Here is a 26,222-nt window from a genome sequence, read left to right as displayed (position 1 = left end):
ATGCTCTTTTCAGTCTTGCACAGTTTTTCTCCAGCTGCTGAAACATTTCCAGTATCTTTGATTTTCTAGATATTGCTGGAAAGCACCCACAGTTATAGTTACATAGGACTCAATATGGTTACAATTAGGAAGCGACAGGACCAGTTGTAGTTACACAGGTGTTGGACCAAAATGTCACAAAGTTTGGTGACACTAGGTGATTTCTAACCAAATTTGGCAACAAAAACCATCTACAGTGCTATCTTGTTTGTCCATTTACCTCAAATGGACTTACCCTTCTAACCTTATTTTTTCGGTGAAGCTTCACTCTCGAGGTCTTTCATATTACATTATACAACAGATACTAGAATTTTACATATAATTTATAATTATATACATGAAAAATTTGTAACAACAAATTTAATTAGTTCAGCTTATTTTTAGCAATTTAGAGTAATACAATATTAAGCACAGACACTAAAGTATACTTACAATAGAAATAGACTTTAAAAAGTTTGATTACGCTAATCAAAATTAAAATTTTTGGAAAAAGGAAAAATATTTACATTACGAATCAAGTATGCAATATGCTACCTATTTAGTGGAGCAGAACAAGAAGCTAATAGAGAAAAATGTATATAAATAAGTAAAGTATGCAGCAAAACAAGCATACATTCTTCAGTACACTTCAGTCTACAGCATTGCCCTTGTATTCTGACACAGCCATCAATACAATATAAAAGAAACTGTGCTTCTTTCGAGAAGACAATAGTTTTCTATTGTTAAATAATGCAAGATCTACAAAATTTGGTATTTGCATATTATCAGAAACACAGGCAATTTTTAGCATAAAGGGGAAAATATGATTTACAGTTCAAAAAACTTCATTGACTGTATACATATTTAATGTTTTAATTAGATATTTATCCTCAAACTAGATCAATAAATTTACTTACAAACAGGTTCTTATTTAAATTCTGTGGTGAAATGTTTTTCAAAATAGATTCAAAGCAGTTATGTGCTTTAATAATTTTGAGAAAAATACTGCTTTTCTTTAGAAAGTGTATCATCTTTTTCTAGCCATCTTTAACCAACAAATTCATACTTTATAATTGGCTTTAAGGTAAAAATTAAGATGATTTGTCAACAAAAATCATTGGAACTTGGAATACAGTAAAAAGTATGTGCATGCAAAAATGCTTGTTAAAATTAAAGAATTGTTATGCATGTATAGTTTTGGAAATCATATGAATTTGGTGAATTCTGGGGTGGTTTCACTAATACATGACTACGTAGAATTCTATTAGATAAAGCAAGCAGCAGGAAAATTTATAACACAACTAAATTTATCAAGTTTCAAGGTCTCATTTCTTTACATGAAATATGCAAAGTTATACAATATAACAGGATTTCACTGCATACACTTTAATTTTTTTAAAACATTAACTTAGACACAAAACTGTAATTCACAATACCTGGATCTCCATCATCATCGATTCCAATCTTATTCACATAAAGGTATGTTGCTGGCAAACTTGCCCATGCACGGCTTAAAACTGGTTTATCAAAAATTAATTGTATCCTATGTTGAGAGCATTCTTTATCATAAAATGTACCACAATCTTCACACCCTAAAAATTAAACAGAAAATAATAACCACACAGTTTTCAAACGAATTTTAGTAAGCAGTAATTGATGGTCAAACTTTAAATTTTATTTTATATGTTAAAATTATTAATACAAATATTATTCTAATTACAATATTTTGCAAACTGCATAAAAAGTTTACAAAATTAGGATCAAAAGCAACCACTATGATAAAATGAGAAATAAAATATTCATAATAAATTATCTTTTAAGAGTTAAAAAAGTGAAGTTGGATTGCTACATATAAAAAACACTACAACCTTCTACATTTACATATAAAAAAGGTTCTTTCCAACTGCCCACAACCTCCACCAAAAATTCATGTGGCAATCAAAGTATGCATGTAGCATGCCCTCAGACAGTTCACTTCTCCCGATATTTTTGCCAGTTGACTGCAGATTATGATCCTTCCTATGGGAATTTCAGTATTTTAGCATAGTGGTGGATTGCATACTATTGTCATGTTGATCAAAATCTCAGATTTAGCTTTCTGTGCACATTAATGTGGCTTAACCAATTTGACACGATTTTTGCATGATTAAAATTGATTATGACAAGTAGTTTAATTTAGTGTTGGTATATTAAAAGAAGTGTTAACTTTTCCCGTTTTCTGAAAATCTCCTGGGACTGTATGTCCCAATCATATTGTCAACTGGGACTATTAGTCCTAATCCTCTAGACTATTACCCTTTCTCAGAAAATAAAACTAAAATTTACAGTAGTACATAATGTGAATATAACAAAACATAAACTCTCACATGCACTAGTTCATATACAACAGAAATTTTCCTATATATTTCATAAACACAAACATAATATATCAGCGTATAGTAATTTGACCACTGGTGGGAATATTAATCCACTGTTAAATATGATTGGGACAATATACCACACAAAAAGAATTTATTCAAAATTTCTTAAATCTGACATTAAAAATGTTAAATTACTACTCAATAAGAACTACTTCATACTTAACTATAATTTTACTTACAGTAAAATTTAAAAAAAAAAAAAAAATTGAAACTTTAGTAATCGGCATTCTCAAAAACATAAAGGCACCATCTGCAATCTAAAAGTGCTGCCAGGTTTCTTTAGTCATATATTTGATCCCTAATTCTTTAAAAACACTGAAAATGTAAAAAACCCTGAAATCTAATCTCTGGGATGCTATGTGCTCATTAGGACCGAAAAGGTTAAAGACATTATGCACCACATTTTATTTTCTCATCTTGTATGTGGGGGGGGGGAATTATTGGCACTGGGTGCATTACTGACATGCTTGGATTGATTTCTCTCCAAAGTCACCAACAAACTGGCACTGGTAAAGTTCACAAATGTTCACCTTTGTGACTTTTTGGTAGAGGTGAGGATAATCAAATAAAAAAGAGAAAGAGAGGGAAGAATTCTAAATCAGCAGGGAGATGTTCTACTTCATCTGCTATTAACACAATAAAACTTACCAGCTGTAATAATATAAATGTTAAAGATGCATCATTACCAAATAATCAATCAACTTACCAGCTGTAATAATATAAATGTCAAAGATGTATCATTACCAAATAATCAATCACACAAGTCGATTTTGTTATTAAAAACTACAGCAAGGGGAAAAAATGAATAATGAACAAATTGCCATAAGTAATAATAAAAAAAAAAATCTAAGAAATGAAGAGTTCCATACAGAAACAACTTCATAAGAGAAAAAAAAAATATTCAGAAAAATTCAGGAGGGGGGAAAGCATAAAGTGAATTTTATAGAGCAAAACATGGCATAAATTTGAATATTGCGAAACATACTTAGTGTTGGGGAAGCACATTTACTGCTTGAAGAAAGAAAAATTAGATGCATGAAATTCAGTTTTATTCCTCTCACTATAAAAGGAATTAAAATATTGTATTTCAAAGTATCTATTAACTTATTTAAATTTGACAATACAGCTAGTCTTTAAACAAAAACCTTCAACATTGCAAACATAAATGTCTTTCTTAAGGTTCAAAATTATTGATAATAATCAGACAAAAAAAAAAAAACTTCATTCATGAACAGCTTCAGTTTTGTAAATGCATTAAAAAAGTTGCAAAAATGAAGAAGGACTTTGCATTCAATAATTAATGAGAAGTTTGTAAAATACAATTACAAGGGTTACACCCCCTCCACTGTAGATCAGCGAAAATCACATATAAATACCGAAGTTGGAGATTTTCAATGCCATACATAATTCAGAAAAACTTCATTGAAAATGTTGGATACTATTTTGAAACCTTTTGAAAAACACTGAATACTTCAAACATCTGATTAGCACAATCTTTGCTTTCTTTGATTTTTCAGACTTCTAGAAGTAGAAAATAAATCGAAGTACACAGTATTAAAATTACTGGTTTCAATGGATAAGTTCAGTTGCTATTGTTAGTAGTGCAATACATGAATGGGCATATCTTGTGTTAATTTTAGTTGAGAACTTATTCTGAAGCATTAGTGGTTGGCGAGAACTTGATACTCAGTTTAATGTCTTTTTTTGCACTAGTTTTTATAGGATAATTAGCAAGTTGTGATAGAAACTAAAATTTCAGCAAACAAGTTTTTTTTTATGAATTTATAGAGCCAATCTTTCAAAAACATTAATTCAACTATTAGATACATCTAGACTAGAAAGAACTTTTCAGAGAAACAATAAAAGCCTTAGCAATTACAACATTCAGAACTGTGTGTTTAGGTTCAAATTTCAGAAATGACAATGGGATTATGCAGCAAGTTTAGTACTGTAGACATTTTAAAAGTTTATATTTGGACTAAGCTGTTTTTTGAAAACTGAAAGAGATGCTTTTGAATGGTTTTTGTTGCCTCAACTTTGTGTGATAAGTAATTTTATTGCTCAGGCTCTTGCATTCAATTTGTGCCTTATCAGTAAATCCCAAAGAATACTTGAGAACAATTGATTTAATAATAATAGCACATCTTAGCTTTCCTGACTTCATTAACCACTTGCCTGTTTTGACCATGTGCTGCATGGGAGCTGCTTTTGGACCTTTACTAGTTTATGCTGTATGGCTCACTTCTCTGTTGCTTTTACCATTTTGCTCGTATCTTTCCTATTTTTAATATCAAAAGGTGTTAAAATAGATGACAGAGATGTCCACTAAGTGTTAGTTTGTAAAGTCTATTTTGTTCCACTCTAACTGGTTGATGTGAAAGAGGCATTTTTTTTTTTTTTTTTTTTTTACCGACCGTAAATAATGGCCAATTCGAAATCAAAATCTGAAATGTCTGTAAATGAGACTGGAGGCAGTGAAAGTTCTCTTGGTGAGTCTGATGCTAGTTTAAAAAACATCACACATTAATATTAAAAATAATAAAAATATGTGTGCCCTTAATTAATTTATGAAGGTTTATACCTTTGACAATGACTTTGATATTCAAAAGATATCAGTTTATAGTTTTGACTGGACATTATCATTTGACTGACTGAAAGGGATGCAACAACAGATAGTAAAGGAAATGTCTTTCTGGATGTTTACCAGCTCCACTAAGACATAGAGGGACACTTTTCAGAGGTGATTTTGCCTGAAGGGAAATAAATAAATAAAAAACACAAAAGATGGTGCTTTGTGTGCTCACTGAAGAAAAATGACTACAGCAAAAGAATTAAGAGAGTCGGCATTTTTTTCTGAACTTGGTGATGCTTGAATGAACTCTCACCTCATTTTTTAAGATGTCTCATACAAAATCAGATCTTTTGGGGAAAAAAATCGAAGTAAATGTTATGTTTAGTAATTGTAATTGAACATAATTGTAAAGCAATTGTACTTTTTATATATATAACCCCAAATGTAACTTCCCTGTTAGGTGTTCATGTAAGAAAAGACAACTTCCATGAAAAATATTAATTTATTTGCAGCCAAAACAAAAAGCTGTTCTAAATGCTTATATTAAAATTACTTCAAATGTTAATTTTAATAGCATTTTCCTAGATATAAATTTAAAATAAACAAAAAATGCACTAAAAAATGACATCTTTTGGATCGAATTTGGGAAAAATTAATCAGGTAATTAATATCATATTTATGAAAAACTTGGTGATGACTGTTTGAAAATTCAAGAGTACAGTGAAAGATGTTAAGTTAACCATCAGTGATGCAACCTACAGAGTTGGCTGAAGTAGTTTACAGTTTCTGAATAACTCAATATAAAGTCAGTAAGTTTCTATTAAAATTAGCAGTACAACATTTTCATGTACTAATCTTGCTTCGAGAGCATAAAGCATTTAAATTTAACCCTTTAATAGTTTGCCTCAGATTCTCTCGCACTTGTATGGAGGCTCCTTAATGGGTCATTAATTTAATTGTTATTTTAAATATACTGTCAAATACAGACCATCTTGTACTTTTGTTAGAATTTAAAAATATGCCAAATATAGACAGCTTGGATTTTTGTCCGTATTTTCACTCCCAAATGTCTAAGGGGACAAACCTCTAATCAAACATGACAACAATGGGTAATGACCCTCATAGTGCAAGAAGAAATCTATATGTTTTACAATAAAGACCTTATATTGGCTCAAAAGAAAAAATTATGAGTTAAAGTCAATAGATATAGCAGAAGAATTAAAAATACCTGTTTTGGAACAGTTTAAAGAATTTAAAAAAACATTTTTTAAAAAAAGGTTTCTATAAAATAAGCTTCTATTGAAAACTCATAAAATTACTAAGGAACTAATTAAGAGGAGAAAATAATTTATCATATAGTTTAATGAGAACAAAAGATTAAATAATTCTCTACAAAATTCATTAACACATTAAATATCACAAATAATAAAAATATGTGCACCCTTCATAAATTTATGAATGATTATACATTTGACAATGACTCCGATATTCGATAGTGTTAAAGAAAAAGTTCTTTAATAAGATTCCCTTTTTTTATATAATGTTAATAAATAAAGTAAAGAAAATAGAAATAAAGGAAGCTACATTTTTAGTTACACAGAAGTGGAAGCTGGAGGAAAGGAAATTACTTCAAGTTTTGCTTAAAAATAATGACATAACAAATGATTTGAAAATAAAATGCAATGCATCAAAACTATTGCTATGAATACTCTGACACTGGCAATGGTTACATGATGGCATTCTGGAATATTCAATTACCCAAATATTGCAGGTTTCCAAAAATTTCTTCCAATACACAATTTAATTTTCCCATGCTTCAAAAAAATTTAATTTTCACAAGCTTCAAAAACTAAATGGAAACAATGCCAATTATTCATTTGAATGGTAAAGAAAGTATGATATAAAGGTAAAAAATTTTAGAAATTACACATTGAAGAGACAGAAATATAGCGAATTTTAACTTACAATGTCTATTACTTCTTAGATCTCTCCGGGGTCTTGAATATTCTGATTGCACAATTTCTGGAGAGTCTGCGATTGAAGTAGACTGAAGGGAATAACTAGGAGAATTTTCAGATATTCCAACAGGACTTCGAGTTGAGTCAGGGTGTGTAGCACTACTGACAGTCGCACAGCCATGCAGATCATCAACTGAATTATGAACATCACCAGAAACTGATTTTGAAAATTAAAAAATAATAATAAATTACTCTTTATTCAAAATATTATCTCAATGCAAAATACATAGACTTTAAAACAAAGCAACCTTGCCCCCCCCCCAAAAAAAAGAATCACTAAGGAGTTATCTGATCATTATTCCATGTGAATATGTTTTGATCAAACATACAAATTATTAAATTTTGGTAGCCAGTCAATGAATAGATGAAACTAGAAAGCATCACAAATGAGCATTTGAATGACTTCTAAAACAGAAGAAATTCGAACTCAGGGACATAACTTTCATTCAAATTTGATTCCATCCAGATCACTTCCATTCTACCAATCCCTTTCCACTCAGCACTAAAACTGTCTTCAGTGATGAATTTCACTTAGGACTTGTCTATGATCACAGAGACATCGAAGGTAGCAATGAGATACTGCACTGGTTACACCATAAGGATGACAATAGAAAGAGTAGTTATTTATTATAGCAGTTCCCGAGACTGAATCGCCAATCAACCGAGATATTAAACCAAAGCCTGGCTGTCAGTTCTTGGCCCTCACCAAGTGATGGTATATTAGTACTGGATGCATGTTCTTATACTCAGCATCTAATCATATATTAGCACCGTGTGTCATTTTTGCTCTTGCCGCATATGTTCTTACATTATTCACTTTTGATGAGGTTTTCATATTCGTATTGTTTATTTAAAAATATATTCAATGCTTCCTTTCTTTTTGTGAATATGTTGTTAACAATCTTCAAATTACCAAGTAATGAGATGGATGTCATATCTTTTCAAGAAAGAGGTCTTTTACATGACAACGAGTTTGTGAAAATGGCCACAATGGAACTTCATTTTAGATTTATGTGTTCTCGGGCAAACAAGTTAACATCTGTGAAATGGTGTAACAAACAGCTTAATATGTGTGAAAATGTGATGGTTGACTGGAACAATTATATGAGATAAAATAATTATAATAATAACAATGATAAGGATTATTAAAAATATTCTTAGAAAATAACATGTGAGTATTATTATTATTTAATATACGAGGGTTGGAACTTTAATAGTGGCAACACAGCTGAAAAAAACGCTATGCAACAAAACCAAAGAATATCGCGTATACCACACGTAAATTACATACCTACCTTACCTCTCAGCAAAAAGACTCGTGCTGCCTACGTCACGCACATGCGGAATGACGCGAAGAACGGATCCTTATATTAGCTCGCGGTCTAAAGTAAGTGCTGTCAGGATGTTTTCAAAACAAAAACAACGATGTTGGATAAAAATTGAATGTGCCAGAGGTCGTACAGCACAACAGTGTCATCAAGGGCTTCAAGAGGCTTGCGGGGAATCTGCATTGCCTTACAGAACCGTAGCAAGATGGGTGAAAGCATTCAATGAAGGACGCCAAAACGTGGCAGACATGCTACGGCCAGGTCGTTCGAGTGTCAACGATGCAGATGTGCAAGCTGTTGCCGCACTAATGGACAGTGATCGCCGCCAAACGATTTGTCAGCTGGCCGGACAAACAGGATTAGCGCATACGACTGTGCTGCACATTCTGAAGGAACGCCTGTCCATGAGAGAAATTGCTTCATGATGGGTTCCACATCAATTGATGGAAATGCTGCAGAAATGGCTACGATACGATGCTGCCCGAACCCACCTGAAGCGCTATGAGAGCGAAGGAGATGCTTTTTTATGGCGCATCATTATGCTGGATGAGACTTGGGCCCGATCATAGCAGCCAGAACTGAAATGCCAATCAAACGAATGGAGTCATCACGGGTCACCACGACGTTCAAAATTTTGTCAGAACCCCAGCAATGTGAAAGTTATGGTGATTCTCGTGTACGACTGTGATTTCTGCGACTTCCACTTCATTGGAAATGGGTTGTACACAATGCTGGCGACTATATTGAAGGACTGTAAAACATGGTGACATGAACCACTTTTGTATTCCTTGTAAATAAATAGTTGCCACTATTAAAGTTCCAACCCTCGTATACTGTGTTTATTTTTACATTCACACTTCCCAAGCTTGGCGAAATTACAGCTGAGATCTTGATGCAAGTCTAAAATTACCAAATATAGTTGGGAGTCACTATAACAAAATACCATAGAAAATTACAGTTTGGAGCACAATTTCATTTGATTTTGATTATTTTCTATGACTCTATTACAGCTAGGTGGTACATCAACAGCAGTCTATATCCTTCGTTCCAGCACCCCAGACTTATATTTTGAAGGGTTTATGCCTAACAGCAGTATACAATACTTATTTCTACCAGCTGACTTCATATGTTGTCACCTGGCCAGCTAGACACCAGATCTTGTCCCAGTAGAGCATGTCTGGGGTCTGATGCACATGCACCTCAGACCATCTCACGAGTTGCTTATATACTACGATAACTGGAGAAAGTTTGGGAAGAAATTTTGCAGAAGGTCATCCATTAATCTGAGAGTCAATGCCAAGCTGGATAACACTTTGTACTAGGCCCATATGTAAGTTAATACTTTTTTGATTAATTTGTCGTATGCAGCTATATCTCCTGAATAAAACAATGAATTTCTCTGAAATTTTAATAACTTCTTTTTACCATCGATATACAATATGCTTATTCAATTTCATCCGATTTACATTACTCCTTCTAGGTATACTTCCTTCTTTTTCACATCTTAGAATGTATATACAAATATTTTGTTGTTATATTTTAAAAATGAAAATATTTTATTACTGCAATAAATTAAAAATCAAATATTTTGCATGCTAACAGTAAAAAATTATGAAACAAAAAGGCATGTCTATATTCAGAATTTTCCACTAAAATTCCCCTTCAATTTTCATGACCAAACATAAAAACAAATTATCAAATCAAGAACGAGAAAATATATAGTTTTATACATTTATTACAAAATACATGCAATAATAGGGTATATTATAAAAGTTTATTTTATTCATTACTGCAAAGCAAATGAAATTTACACAGAACATATATATCTAAATTTTTCAAAAAATAAAGTGTTACTACTAATATTACTCCAATCTTTGGATCTAATCCCATGTGATCTGGGGGGGGGGAGAGATCTCAAGGGTGATGTTGTGTTTTCTCTCCACTAATCCCCAGAACCTTTACAGCTATACAGTTGGTAAGACAGCAATGACTTACCACGATATGCTGGCCATAGTGACAAATAGTATCATGAAGATATCTATATTGTATCAGCAAATGTGGATACATTGACCACTTTCGAAAACAGATTTAAAAAAAAAAAAAAAATGGTAAATTTGTCCCTCCCCCAGAAGAGTAAAACTTGGTAATTATTGCCAGGCTTATTTTTTTAAGAATTTTTAAAATGATTCTAGTTCAGATTCTTAGAAAAGAGAGCAACGAAGAAACAGCTAGATTCATGCATTTCCATAAAAACAGTTACAGAAACTGAAAACTATCCAAATTCAGCATTTTTAGGATTTAATAAGGATGATTTATCCTATTCCTGTTCTTATCATTAAAAATCCTTCTGTGACCAGTTAATAACTATGTTGCAAATGTAAATCAGAAAACATTTTGTTATCAAATAAAATTTAAAAAAAAAATGTTTAAATAAAAAGTTTTTTCTAGAAGACTGCCAATAGATCACAAAAATATAAGAATCTCTCAGCTAATATAAATTACACGTAATTCATAACCATTTGCAGAGAAAGTGGATATTTCTTATGATGATTTTATCTATTCTTCCATTTGGCTGAATTCGCATTCATGTGGTTAATATTTCAAATTTAAAATCCACCTGCAACTCAATATAAGCTTAAAACTCTTAAATATTGATAAAATGATAACTTATTAATTTGCGGCAAAGTTTCTGAATTTTCACATTTGCATGCAGTATTCAACTTCCTGCGCTGTATCCATGTACACTCGCTGTAGTTGAGAATCTAAAAACTGAACCTTTTACCAAGAGTGTCACTTTCTTTTGCACCTGTTCCTGTTTGTCCATGCCCGACATTTGACAGACTTTCAACATGTGTTCAGTTTTTGGATTTTACTTTTGCTTTTATTTAAAATAAAGTTATTTTTATGTTTTGTCAAAGTTCTCGACCTTCCTTTAAATGTACCTTCTGACAAGTGTACAGCCATGTGGCAGTCAAATTTGTAAAACTGTTTTGTTTTCCAATAAGTAAATATATGAAATATTCAGGTATGTAAATTTTCATGGTAATACAAATTCAAATGCATGATTTACAGTATTATAATACTACTGAATATTTTACAAATTACACATAAGCTAATGCTTAATGCTCAATTTATACTTACACTGACTATGTGCATTAAAATGGTGATTTGTAGAACTTAGCGCTTCATTAGCTTCAAGAGCAGAGCTGTTGCTTAGAACTGATGTTACAGCCTCATTTGTAGTACTTTCATCACAAGAATTCATATCAGATATGTGGCAACTGTATTCTATAAAAGGAATAGAAACTACTTAAGCCTACTACCTTTTGGTGCACTGAGGCAAATTAAACAGCATATATAAATTGCTAATGTTATATATATATATAACATTAGCAATTTTCAAGGTTGACTACGGAAGAGAACATAATTTAACAAAGAATTTGATAAAATGTTCTGAATGCATAGCTAGTAAATAAAACAAACCCAATTTACTTATGAACTTTATTATGTAAATGCTACTGTTATTACTATAAGCTATTCATCGAGCCAAAGAAATTAAACATGTTTACTTTGCCATAATAAATGAAATTGCATGAAAAATATTTCTCCATTAAAAACTCTTAACTGTTATGCTTTACCATTGGTTGCAAATAAATACATGACTTTTACATTCCTAAATTCTCATTTATTTTTTCCTTTCATTAAAAAAAAACTTGGAACTAAAATCCTGATTTAAAGGAATTAAAGTAAGACATAATTATTTCTGGAAGATTTTACTTATTTCATAGCTTCTTTAATGTGTTTAAAGATTAACCAGCAAAAATAGTAAAAATGAAGTTAAAACCGAGATGAAATACTCTAGGTTGACAAAGCAAAATCACATTTAAACATAAGTCTGCTTCATCATCTGCTATGGAATGCATGGTTTGATAAGTTTCATTGTCTTTTGTTGCTTTCTGTAAGACTGTTATATTCAGAATCAAGGTCCATATATATGCAAGGCTGAACTGAAGGTCTCTGTTGCAACAGGGTTTGAAGATGATTGTGAGTGCTTCTTTAATTTTGAGGTGGCTTTTATGACACGGTTTGGTGACAATTTTGGATTTGTCCTATTTATTTATTGAGTGGATACACAATGAGGTATTTAACCAAAGATGTGCCATTTTCACCGATGAATTGATTGGCAAAACATTTACATATACCCCTTATTTTGGGTATTACTAGTGATAGTTTTTTAGACTGAGTTTCTGTATTTGTCTTTTCAATCCTGATACATTTATATATATATAAAGTTAGAGAAAACAAAATTTTCTACATGCTGCATTGTAAAATTAAGGATAGGTCAAACTAATGTCAGCATGAACAACAAGAAAGTCTCTTTATGGAATCATTTTTTGGAAGATATATTTGATGTTATCTTTGTGCCATGAAAACATTCAGATAAACTTGAAGTTCCATTTTCATTTATTTTAGAAAACATCACCAACCTGCAGGTTACAATTAATATCAATGATAGCATTCAATTTGTTGATCTCTTAATTTGAAGAAATGGCAATACTTTTTTAGACTGCAATCTATCACAGAACAAGCCTGCAATAATCTCCTCTAAATCTTTTTCATTTAATGCCTATAAAACAATTGCTTTTTATTTTTACTTAAAATGTAATAAAGACTTTTATTCAATTCCATAATTTTATGAAAATGAATATAAATACATACTACAAATTGCAGTAAAATAAACTTAAGCACAGTACCATCCATCTGGAAATTGCTAAAATCATGTCTCTACAACAGATACACTGTTTATCACAAATTAAGGAAAAATCACAAAAATTGCGATAACTCCCTCAAAAATAAGCCAAACGGTGTAAAATTTGAATATGTTGCCAAGTAAGAGTAGCTGAGTAAAACTGCGATATGCAAATTAGTGGTGCTGCACTCAGAATACGTCATCTGCGAGGAGCATAAAAGTCCATGTTTGAGAGCAAGCCCACATATTTCACTGTGATAGTGACATCAGAAATCTGAGATAGCCAATTTGTAACAATGATCTCCAGGCATCATTTGCCTGCAGAACTATGATAGAAAGCCATTGGGAGACTAGAGGCAGGACAAAGTCAAACAGAAGTGGCCAGATGACTAAATGCGAGTCCTTCTGTGGTTCATAGACTTTGAAGGCAATTTCAAAATCACAAATTCGGCACCTAGGAAGTTCAGCCAAGAACGGGCAACTGCTACAACGAGCGCCGATGACCGATATTTGACAATATGTGCACTCAGGAATAGAACCACTACTAAGACTCTTCTTAGATCTCCCTTGCTGCAACCACCAGAAGGTTGGTGTCAATGTCAACTGTGCGTAGAAGGCTTCACGAAGGTGGTCTGTATGCGAGGCGAACAACCATTTGCATGCCGCTCAAGTCACGCCATAGGAGTGAACGTTTGCAGTGGGCATGACAACATGTCCACTGGACACCTGAGGAATGGAGGACTATTATCATTATGGATGAGTCCAGGTTTAGTCTAGAACGCGATAGTAGCCATTTTTTGATATGGAGAGAATCTAGAACCCATTATCATCCATCAAGCATCTGTGAAAGAGATGCATATGGAAGAGACAGTGTCTGTGTTTGGGGTGGCATCTCTTTGGGTGGACGCACAGACCTCCATGTTTTTCCAAGGGGAACCGTGAGTGCTCATGTTCATAAAGATGACATCCTTGATGCTTATGTGCGCCCATATGCTAGGGCAATAGGTGATGTTTCCTGTTACAGGTTGACAACGCAAGACCACACAGGGCTCGCATCGTATATGATTATTTTCAACAGGAAACAATTATGCGTATGGAGTGGCCAGCTCAATCCCTGGACAAAAATCCTATCGAGCACATTCGGGATGCTTTAGGGAGACGTCTAGCTGCTTTCAATCTGCCCCCTTAGACCCTTGCTGTGCTTGCAACTGCTTTACGAGAGCAATGGCTCTCGCTTCCTATGGAACTGATAGACCGCATAATTGAAAGCATCACACATCGCTCAATGTGCCGCCGTATTGCATCCAGAGGCGATTATATTCCATACTGAAGGTACTTTTACTATAGCAAACTGACATCTTCAATTTGTTCATTTTATACATGTGCTAATTTCTATACTACCATAATTGTCTGGTAATTTCTTTTTATGTTATTTGGTATCTTACTATGTGTTGTATATTGTGGGTAAGTTTCATAAAATTCTACATGTAGCTTTTTCAGTAATCATGATTTTGTGATTTTTCCTTAATTTATGATAACCAGTGTACTTCAGGTCTATACGTTAATCAAGATACAAATACAGGAACTCAGTACAATGGGTGAACATTAACACATTTTGTGCAGTCTATCTAACATATGCAACTAAGTTGCTTAGCAGTAATATGAATAACAGTAATATACGAATATACGTCCATACATTATATGAAACATTATTTTTTCCCTTACTTCACTTAAGTGGTGATTTTAAACAGGTACTAATATTTGCCCCGCTTTTAAATGGCAATCTGCGAAATGGGTACTAGTACCCGTCCCGCTTATAAGTGGCAATCTGCAAAATGGGTACAAATACCCGCTCATAATATGCTAAGAAAACTATCAGTAAAAAATAGCAAACCTAAAAAAGATACCTATGAACTCTTTGTGAACCAGTTGATCAAAGAAAATAGCATATCTTTGGATAAATACTTCACTTAGCATCCATCCATAATAACTGAAAAGGATAAGGCTGGGGCCAAAACCAGCCTCAAAGTTAGAGAAATGCCAGAAATCATCACCAAACCGTGATGCAATAACAATCCTTCCCTTCAAACTTCCATACATCTGGACACTGATTTTGGGTAGGAACCCTACAGAAAACCTTAAAAGACAACAAATTTGATCAAACCATATATTTTAGCTCCAGGTGATGAAGCACACATGTCATCTGCGAAAGCCACTGCTTTTATTTATGTGCCGCCCAGATATTACAATGGTTAGGGGAGCCTACTCTGGTACCGAAGGGCTCAAATTTGAATCCTGGAAAAGACAAGACATAGTTGTAACTGCTCGTCTCTTCATAGGAGGCAATGGTGATTGCTTATTAGGTGCCTCTACAGTAAAATGACCACCACTTATTACCCTCAGGAGTGGCCAATGATGAATAGGCAAGTGGCTGCATTATATATATATATATATATATATATATATATATATATTTTTAAGAGCTTTTATTTACATTTAAATGTAGTTTCGGCATGTCAACCCAGAGTACTTGATCTCATTTTTAACACTTTTAACTGTACAGTAATTGTTAAAAACACTCTTATAAAAAGATATATTGTATATTAATGTATTAAAAGCCTGAATAACAAGTTTTAAAATTCTGCTTTTTCCAATATTAGATGAAGCAACCAAAAGCACCTACTCTGCTTTTCTCATAGATGAAAAAGTCTATATGAAAACATGCAGAAATGCAAACTTGGAAAAAGAGCATAAAGAAACAGTGGTATATGCTGTGATGCCTGGAGACATACTACTTCTGTGCTATTAACAGCAAGGTCTGAAATATTATGATACAGCACTAAATATCCTCCATACAACCCATACTCAACACCATGTGATTTTGGAGCAATTCTCAACAAGATGACTACATAGAAAGATACCTTCTTCGAACAAGAAAGTAAAAAACAGTCATAATACTAAAAAAAAAATCACAAAAAGCCTAATTCATGTTTTCCAATTGTTCATAAATGCTGTAAAAAATATAACCCAATGTGAACTTAATTCCAAAAAGAATATAGGGTCCATAAATCACCTAATTCTGACAAAAAAAAAAAAAAAAAAAAAAAAAAATTCTTAAAACTTTTTAATCAAGTTACATAAATTAAGTTTTAATAACAGAAGAAACTGCAATATTTAAGAACATACTTTCTAATAATTTTGAAATTCAGACAAAAACTACAACAATTAAAAAAAAAAACACTTTACCTCCAGTCGTTGTATGCAACATATTATCAGATGTATCTATATGTTGATTATATCCATCAGAACTGTCTACTATGTTCTGAAAGTAAATATCACCTTTTATTATAATCTAAGAAAATTAAAATTTGACATATTTCTTCAGAAAATTTCAGAACTGTAAGAACACATTTTATATAATTATGCATATTTCAAATAATCTAAAAGATAACTTATTTTAACTAGCTATATTTACTTACTAGTCAATTTCATCATAGTAGTTATTTATTTACTATGTCAAGTTCAGAGAAAAGAGCAATAGAATAAAAACTTATTTATAGGTACAAGATATTAAACAAGGATCAAGTCTGTTAATATTTTCACTGCTGGAACCATAATATTGTATAAAATGCATACCCACAGTATAAATTAATGGATTTTATAACACACACATATAATTTTTTGTTCTTGTTAAAAATAAATATCAACTTTAAATACTCACACTTAGCAAACATTAAAGTCATATCCTAGGAACAAACAGAACTAATTCTATACTGTTTGTACCAAAAATTGATACTCAGAATGAAAAGATTAACATCACTTCAAATCAGTAACATACTTATATATTTACATGTACTCATAAATTCATACTTTCAATTTTTAAAAAAGACATACCTCATCATTTTGATGTAATTTAGAACCTACAGTTGAATCAACTGCACAATGCATTCCATGATCTAACTGGTGAGAATGAACAAGATCCACACTAGATGAGACAAAATTTTGAACAGAGTGATGTGAAGATGCATGGCTTACAACATTTTCAAATTCAACGTTTCCCTAGAGAAATAAAAGTATTTAAAGTAATAAACACTGACTCCTTTTAAAACCATTTTTGATACATGTATTTAACATTGGATCAAGTCAAAATACTTTCAAGTTCCTATACTTTGGTTCTTTCATGTTAAACACATATCACCAGACACCTTTTTTATTTTCACATATTTCTCAGCATCACATATCACCAGTTTAGTTTGGCTTATTTTCTGGCAACAATTGTCTTCAAAACAATCGTTCATGCAATCATGTTTTTCATATAATCTAGTTGTTGCCCTTCTCCTCTGTAAATATATTTCACTATGGGATATGGAATACTTCAAAGTAAATCATTCTTATCTTTTTGTTTGAACATTAGGTGTCCCACCGAAACTGAGTGGTAATGTGAAACGGTATAATAAAAGTCAAACGTGTAGTGCCTTCCAACACATAGACTCTTATTTAACCTTTAACTGCTGTGACAATTTTTTCGGCATAATTACTGTGAGTGGTCTCACAGACCGCTTTAAAGAAACACGTAAAAATACATACTTTTATGCCTTTTTAAGGAATGTTATACATGCTTTATGCATATTTATAGAATTCTAATTCATTTAAATCAATATATTTTAAACATAAATCATTTAATTTTATGCAGTTAAATTCATATAAAAAAATGACTATTTTCTTCATTTTAAGGAACAAAGTTTTTGAAGAACAAAGATTTTGCATAGAAATATGTAACTTTATTAAGTATTACTGTCAATTAAACCATAATTCTACAACAGTGAATTTAATTATTAATAAGTAATATGTTAGTATATCTTTGTTTACAAGGATGAATCATAAGATGATACACAGTCAAAACACATTTTTGAGAGCATTGAAGTAACACTGGTTCCTTGCATTCCAAGTATTTATATTCTGTTTTCCTTTTCTTACAAGGTGGGCACAGATTACATGTTTTTCTTTCTTCTAATTTTTATTCTTGATTTGATAAATCCAATCTCTTAATTTCCTTCGGTCCAAGGATTCTTCTAATTATTATCTTCAGTTCCCTTGGCAAAAAGCAGAAGTTATCGCAACTTTCAGATGTAGTTTAATAAGTTGATTAGGTAATAAAAGCATTAAATGTTTTCTTTTCAGTTTTGTAGCATCAGGATATGACTGGAACAATATGTATAAACATAAATTCAAAGTATCTTCGGGCTCTGCTCTACAGCCTATTTTTACAGGATGTCTCAGACCAGGAAGCTCAATTATTATGTTATGCTTTGATGTTCATACGGCCCGACCTGGTTCTTTTTTGCTCCATCTGAAGTGCTTTTTTTCATAAAAATTACCATTTTGTTCACAGTCATTAGAAAAAGTATGATATTCATCTGAAAAAGCTCAGATTCGCTTTTTTTTCACTGCGAACATGATCACTGTCTACACGATTCTTCAGAATCAGAGTATATTATCGGGTTGGAGGGAAAGTTCTGTGGTATTTTAAATAGGCAGGTGATTTTCCTTGTAAATAAAAAAAACATCTGGCTAGTGAGTCAATCGGATTTTTTTTTTTTTGTTTTGTTTTTTTAGCTGCTGTATAATATAAAAGGTGACCTTTTTTACCCTTCATCATTTACTTGTAATATTTAAAGGGAAAAACATGTCGGTAGATAAAGTGCATTTACGACACTGCATTTTATATGAATTCCAAAAAGGAAGCAACGCATCTGTTGCATGTAAAAATTTATGTGCGGTATTTGGAAAAGATATTGTAAATGTTCGTACTTGTCAAAGATGGTTTAGCAAATTTCGTTTTGGGGACCTGAGCCTCAAAGAAAGTGTTCGATCTGGACGACCATCCAAGATCGATAATGATGTTTTGCGATCCATGTTGGAAAATAATCCACATTTAACAAGTCGAGAAATTGCAGAAGAGTTTGGCATTCATCATACAACTGTTGGAGATCACATTAAATCTCTTGGGTTTGTGTTAAAGCAAAGTGTTTGGGTTCCACATGAATTAACAAAAAAGAATTTGTCTGATCGTGTAAGAATATGTTCATCACATCTGATTAGACACAATGTGGAGCCGTTTTTGGACAGGCTGGTTACTGGAGATGAAAAGTGGATTCTTTACGAGAATATTAAAAGAAAAAAATCTTACTGCAAACCAGGAACATCATCAGCAACAGTTCCAAAACCAAGTATCCATCAACGAAAAGTACTGCTTTGTTTGTGGTGGGACAGGAAAGGTCCAGTGTATTACGAGTTGCTGAAACAGGGAAAAAACATCAACGCGGATGTGTACTGCAATCAGCTGGATAAATTGAATGCAGCTATCAAAGAAAAAAGGCCAGCATTAGCGTCCAGAAAAGGAATAGTGTTCCATCACGATAATGCTCGCCCGCATACTGCAGTGGTGACACTACAAAAACTGAATGCATTAGGATGGGAAATCCTTAGTCACCCCCCGTATTCACCTGACATTGCACCCTCTGATTATTACCTGTTCAGATCTCTGCAAAATTATCTAACGGGAAAAAAATTCAAGTCTTTTGAAAGTGTTTCTAAGGCAGTTGCTGACTATTTTAACTCCATGGATGAGAACTTCTACAAAACAGGAATTTACAGGTTACCTGGAAGATGGCAACAGGTTGTAACAAATAACGGAGCATATATAATTGATTAATATTAAACACATATTTTTATAAATGAATTCAAATATTTTCTTTAAAATACGACAGAACTTTCCCTCCAACCCAATATGTCAAAAATATTGTTGACAAGATATTCAATTTTTTTTCTAAGCGAGATATACGGGACGTTTTCTTGTAAAGTTTGAAGCCATATTTATCACTTTTAGGAAAAACAAGCATCCGGTAAATATCATCTATTGTCTACTAAAACTGGTACGCATCTACTGTGAGCAGTCTCCCAGACTACTTAAAAAGGGAAAAGCATGATAACTGAAACCAGAATAAAGCTAGAAGTGTGAAACTGGATATGTGACCTTGTGGGATGGGTTTGGGAAGGTAGAAGGAAGGACAGGGATCTTTCTCCATCTTCAGGGGTGAAAACGATGGTTAGAAAATCCTCAGCGGCCTCTCAAACCGTTCACAGCAGTTAAAGGTTAATTAAAACCATGTGTCATCGCATGCATTCTAAGGGAGAAAATTCTCTGCTACGCTAAATGCCATTTTTAATTTTATGCTTGATTAGACTTATGAGATTCTTCGTTTAGCAAAATGTTTATTAATTATTGTTATTTTTATTTTAGTTCTGCATATTTTTTTCAGTCATTTAAGGTTACAAAAATGAACAGATCAAAAAAAAAAAAGTTTAGTTAAAAGGAAAAACTTGAAAAAAATAAGATATAAAATTTGTGAAAACGCATCCGATTCAAACAAAATACAGTCAAAAGTCGTTAATCCGGACTCATCAGGACTTCGGTGATTCCGGATTATCGATTTTTCCGGATTATAGATCATCATTTTAAATCTGGTAATATGGCATGCAGAAATTTTTTGGGAAATTATCAAGGCTTTGTAAAAAATACAATTTGATGCTCCTGTTGCAAACAAACATTTTGAAGCTCTCCAAAAGTTACTGGACAATTTTGCTGTATTTCTGTGCTTGTGAATTTCCTAGAAAGTCTTTGAAAACTAACCATTCTTTTGAAATTCTATCATTGTTCCGATGAAATATTTATTTTTAAGGAGCTGCTCAATTTCTGGAACACCAAACACACCGACCTTTCATATGATAGGCTAGGGAATGCCAAAATGAGACGCCTGAAACAGTCTCCTTCAATTGTCAAAACTTTTAACAATTGCTTCATGAGACGCAGTTTTATATGCGGAGGTGAAAATATAATGTTCTTTCGGTCGACAAGTGGCTAATGGAGAATGTTTGGATTGGTGGTCAATTCGACTGCACCCAAATACTTCTCATGAGCTCTGCTGTCCTATATACACAAAAAACAGGGATATTTACCATATTTGTGTTGCTGATCAAGGAGGAAGCAGACCATTTTAAGCACAACATAAATGATCCATTAGTGTATGTGATACTGCTACAAACCAATGACTCTCTTTTATCTTCATATTCCTTACATAAACTGAATGGCTTACTGGAAGTGCACCAAATGAATTTCTATTCTGGAGGAAGACATATTTCAGGCTGTGCTTTGAGCCATAAATAGTCGCCAATGAGTGTTGTTATAAGCTGAAAATTCCCAACTTTGCCATCAAACCAAGTATGTTATGCCAATACACAAATTCATCATTACTTTGAAAGCATTGCAGAAATGCACTTTCTCTTGATTGAAAGCTGGAAACCTCAGCTCCTCTTTCAAGCAAGTTTTCTCATGCAGTCTTGATGCTAACAGCTCTGAATCTTTTTTGGATAGTCTCAAATCTCATGCCAAATCAATCAGAATGTAAATATCTTCATTTTCAAAATCTTCGTCATTAGGATCTAACACTATCGTCTAACTCCTTAGCAAGTTTTCGAGTGGTTGCATACTGAGCTTCTTCCACAAGTTCTCACAGACAGACCTCATCAACATTAGTAGGCTGACCAGAGAACTCTGCTTCTTGAATGTCATAGTCCTTGTTTTTGAACTTTCGGTTCCAAACCTTCACAGTGTCATATGATACGACATCAGTACCTGAAGCTGTACACGATTTGGTGACGTTCTATAGCTGACTTTTTGCAACACACCTGGATGTAAATGATGGTTCTTATCTGGTAGCATGATAGTTCTATTTCAAACACCTTGTACTTAATGATATTTTTTTTTTTTTTTTTTTTTTATATAAATTTCACAAAGCAAGTCTCTTTCTTTCAAATGGCAAAAAGCATTTGACAAAATATGATTAAACACGCCAACATGAACTGTTTGCGCAAACAATCTTTGTGATGATTGGAAACTTTAATTAAAATCCGACAGAATACATAAAATGTTTTCTAAGCAAACAAGAAGCATATTACAATATTAAAAAAAAAAAAAAAAAAAAAAAAAAAAAAAACCAAATCTTTCAAATATTTTCAATGTAAAACCTGTGTATAAAAAAAGTAGCTTTCAGTATTTGATCTAGAAATGAGAAAGACATATATATGTTCATGTAATATGAAGGATGATGTGCACAGAAATTGGGAATGTATGCAATGTAAATCATATTCAATCCTTTAGACTACTTCAGTCATGGTAAGAATTGTATAAACAATTAGAACTGGAAATACGATACATTTCACATTCTCATTTAAAAGACATAGCAATTTAAAGCTTGCGAATCCTTCAAGATAATGCACAATCTAATGAGATAGTAAAACTGAGGGAAATGAAGAGCAGAGCATAACAGAATTTTGCATGCAAAACAACAATTTTTACTGAATAATTTTGAAACTAATAAGAGACGTTAGGCTCGTTTTTCATGATTCAGGAAAAACCGTGGTTTTTTTTTTTTTTTTCATGAAACAATTTCATGGTTATTACTTGTTATTTATTTTTGCAGCCAGTACTGCACAACTTTTCCAAACAAACCTCCAAAATCAATTTCTGATATTAGTCAAAAATTTCAAAAAATCAACATATACTAAGAATATGGGACTCATATTTAGTATTAAATATAGACATGCTCAATATATTAGTTTGACACTGCTAAAAGTAAAAAATATTTTAACTTAGATTTTGAACTGGAAAAGAAAATTTATCTTCAGTAGCTTGAGACAGGCTTACAGTACACAACAAAATGTACTGTCACCTGACTAAATCACCATCGTACAATATTTAATTTCTGGACAAAAATAACCATATGTAATGCTTTTTTACTTTGTGCCTGCAAGCTCCATATATTTTACTGTATACTAATATATTTTTACGTTCATTAAAATGCTTTCTTGTATTTTAGTTCACAAATGCCTTAAATTGTTTATTTAAAATGTATAAGGAGATAAAATTATCTCCTGTTTGAAGGAAGGTTACATGGTCAATTCTCTGTATTTCAATCACTGAAAATCTACATGTACAACTACAAATTGCATTTATATTACAGAAAAGCTTAAATTTTAAGAGATATCCAAATTTTTCTTACATTCATAACATTTTCAGGACTATCCCTTGAGCTAGTCACCAAGGCTACAGTTCTGTCAATTGCATACACATCCAAAGGCAAACACTGGCTTACTGAAGTTGATGCTAGAGATGATGACTGGTCATCATAAACAGCAATAGCACTGGAATCAATCAATGAACTTGCACTTGAGGCAACAACATATGAAGATGAAGTCCTATCACTCATATTTTCAATAAGCTGCTGATCTCTAAGATCACCGATTAGAGTTGCAGATGTTGCTGGCCCAAGCATTTCAGCAGCATATTTCTGAGTAAGCATTTGTTTGTGGCTTATAGGGAAGGAATTTCCTACTACAGAACTAGTAGATGATGTTGAGGTAGAGGAACTGGCTATCATGGATGAAAGGATATCTTTCTGCGACAGTATTGGAGGTAACATATTAGGGGACATACTTGGAATAGATGCATCATTAGACAGAAACTGAGGCTGTTCAGCAGTTACAACTGCTCGCTGAGTAATACCTTGACTAGATAATAAAGTACGTGGAAGGTTTGAAACATCGAGAGTGAAGGATGAATCGCCTCGGGATGAAGCAATTAATGCAGCAATGCTGCTTCTATCAAGTATGATGGGAAGGCCTCCCAAATTAGGAAGCCCATGATGGACAACGGAGACTTGTTGTAAGTTTAAAGGGTCAATATTTAAAGAAACCCTTTCCAGTGCATCTTCAGCTTCTTGTACTTGAGAATGGTGAGAATCTACAGAATCTTCATGCAGAGACATGACATTCCCTGAAACTGTAGCAGATGTATCATTAGATGGAACTGCATCTGCTGGATGATGTGTATGCAGCATCTGAATGGGAAAGAAAAAAGGGAATTTTAATGTAAAAAAAATAATTACCGTTCAGAATGAATAAAAATCAAACTTTATTAACACTGAATGCACTTAAACAAATAGTATCTACAAAAACAAAATTATCAAAGGAAAAGATGAGTTACAACCATATTAAAAGTGTTTATCCTTTTTTTTTTTTTTTTTTTTTTTTTTTATTAAAAACAAAGGCTCCGTAAGTAAAAAGGGGGATTCACAGAATTAAATAAGTATCCCAATAAAAGCATTACAAACTAGAAAGATTAAAAAGAAAAAATATTAGATGGTATATTTTATTACAAATTTGCTAGACAGCAAATGTGTATTAAATACCAGTTAACTGTGTATCAAAGATTTTAAGTTCATGGTGCAAGGCAGGCATGCATGATTCCATGGCTTTTCTTCTACGTGCTATAAATACAAATCATTTTATTGCTATTGATAAGTGTTTGATGCTTAAAGCCATAATATACTAACAGTTTGTCATAGTTTTTTCTTTCAAGCTGAATGGTTTGCCTCAGGCAGTTTTAATGGTTTTTTGAAAGCATAACAAATAAAATTACTACAGAAAAACTTCCTCCATTAAGGCAGATCTCTCCTTTAGCAGAAAGAACTCACATCTTTGCTTAAGTAACTAAACCCAATTCAGTCCTTTTCAAGACCACCAACAAAGGCTCTGTAAGATAAAGCATTGCAAAGGTTATTAACTCGATGAACAGCTTTTGTGTAATTGTCTTTGCACACAGCTTACCTCTGTGACTGAACGAATATTAAAAAAATTAATACAGATTCCAAGCTCTGGATTTATTCACCACATATTTCTATCATCTTACCTGCATTAACAGTTATTTTACAGGTTCACAAATCTGCCTTTGCTCCTCTCAAATATGTTACTTTTAAATAATAATTCAAATTATTTTTCTTACTAGTAAAAAGAAACCCTAAATCAAATACCTTTTATTAATAAATATGAAATATTTTGAATTGTTAAAATGATTTTATGGATGAAAATAGGCAGTAGCAAAAATAAGCCCAGTAAGTAACCCTTATTCAAGAAACTTTCATTAAATTTTTAAACAGCCCATCATTATCCACATAGCTGTAAAAGTGCTAGAAGCTGACCCTGAGTTTTACTCCCTCGGGTTCTATTTTTTGAAGTACCCCATATAAAATAAAATCATGTATAAAATGAAATACAATATTATTTTACCTGAGAAACAGGTATCTGCAGTGCTGCCCTTTTGCTCTCATTATCAGATACAAATGATTCCTGACCATGTGAAGCTTCAGGCTCAGCTGTCTCAAAATCATTTTGATTAGTTGTAGAAACACGACTTACGGAGGAATATGATGGCAAAGTAACCTAAACAAAAAATTACTTGAAAGTGAATTATAAATATCTAGATTTTTCTGCATATTTAAGATGAGTAAAAGAAAAGAGAATGGATAGTTCAGTGAACTATTAAAAATATGATTTTTCAGACTCATTTATACACTTTCTGGAAAAAATTAGTTGTTATGAAGTAGAAAAGCTAGTATTATTTCAGTCTTAAATAAATATACTATGTTTTTAACAAATTCAGCTAATAATACATAAAAATCTCACAGATGACCCTAGTCTACAACATGGTCAGTGGGGGAAATTACCAGGCCAATGGATACGAGTCCAAATCCTGAATTATCACTTAAGACTATGAAGTACAAATATGCTAAATGGCACAGCAGAATTTGAAAGATTTTAAACTTCTCAGATAACAACAGTGAAAAGTGGATAATACAAATATGATAGGTGGCACAGCAGAATTTGACAGATTTTTACACTGTTTCTCAGATAACAACAGTGAAAGGTGGATGGTTTTGGCAATTGTTGGCAACATCTACAAATTACTGAAAACAAATTTCCACATTCAGAGTTGAAATAAGCTATAATATTCCATTGATTATTGTTTTTATAACACTTGCTAAAAAAAATCATGGCTAAAGTTACAAAACTTGTATTTATAGTCGAAGATTTACAAATTACGATCACATTTCTGGAGATGTGCCTAGTTATGGTTGAGTTATAATAGCATGCTGGGACAATCTAACACTTGCATCCAGCGCTAATCCTTCATTTTTCTAACATTTAAATTTCTGCCCC

The 26,222-nt window shown here is 32.4% G+C and overlaps 1 protein-coding gene across 6 annotated transcripts in view; it reads right to left on the bottom strand.

Annotated features, from left to right (window-relative positions):
* The window catches only part of LOC118199919 (uncharacterized), a 99,267-nt gene that overhangs the window by 51,854 nt on the left and 21,191 nt on the right, over nt 1-26,222 (bottom strand). For 5 of the 6 annotated variants that reach the window (XM_035371796.2, XM_035371798.2, XM_035371799.2 and 2 more), the window contains exons 4-10: nt 25,293-25,445; nt 23,228-24,064; nt 17,001-17,165; nt 16,353-16,428; nt 11,498-11,644; nt 6,976-7,185; nt 1,455-1,610 (exon numbers count right to left, since the gene is read on the bottom strand). In XM_035371796.2, coding sequence (XP_035227687.1) covers nt 1,455-1,610; nt 6,976-7,185; nt 11,498-11,644; nt 16,353-16,428; nt 17,001-17,165; nt 23,228-24,064; nt 25,293-25,445 — 1,744 coding nt within the window. The remainder of the gene's footprint in view (nt 1-1,454; nt 1,611-6,975; nt 7,186-11,497; nt 11,645-16,352; nt 16,429-17,000; nt 17,166-23,227; nt 24,065-25,292; nt 25,446-26,222) is intronic. The other variant, XM_035371800.2, reaches the window with a different exon arrangement.

This window comes from Stegodyphus dumicola, chromosome 5 (assembly GCF_044657685.1).
Source record: "Stegodyphus dumicola isolate Sdum_Otavi_A_Nest chromosome 5, ASM4465768v1".
In the NCBI taxonomy this organism is placed as follows: Eukaryota; Metazoa; Arthropoda; class Arachnida; order Araneae; family Eresidae; genus Stegodyphus; species Stegodyphus dumicola.
This window is presented reverse-complemented; position numbering and strand designations above follow the sequence as displayed.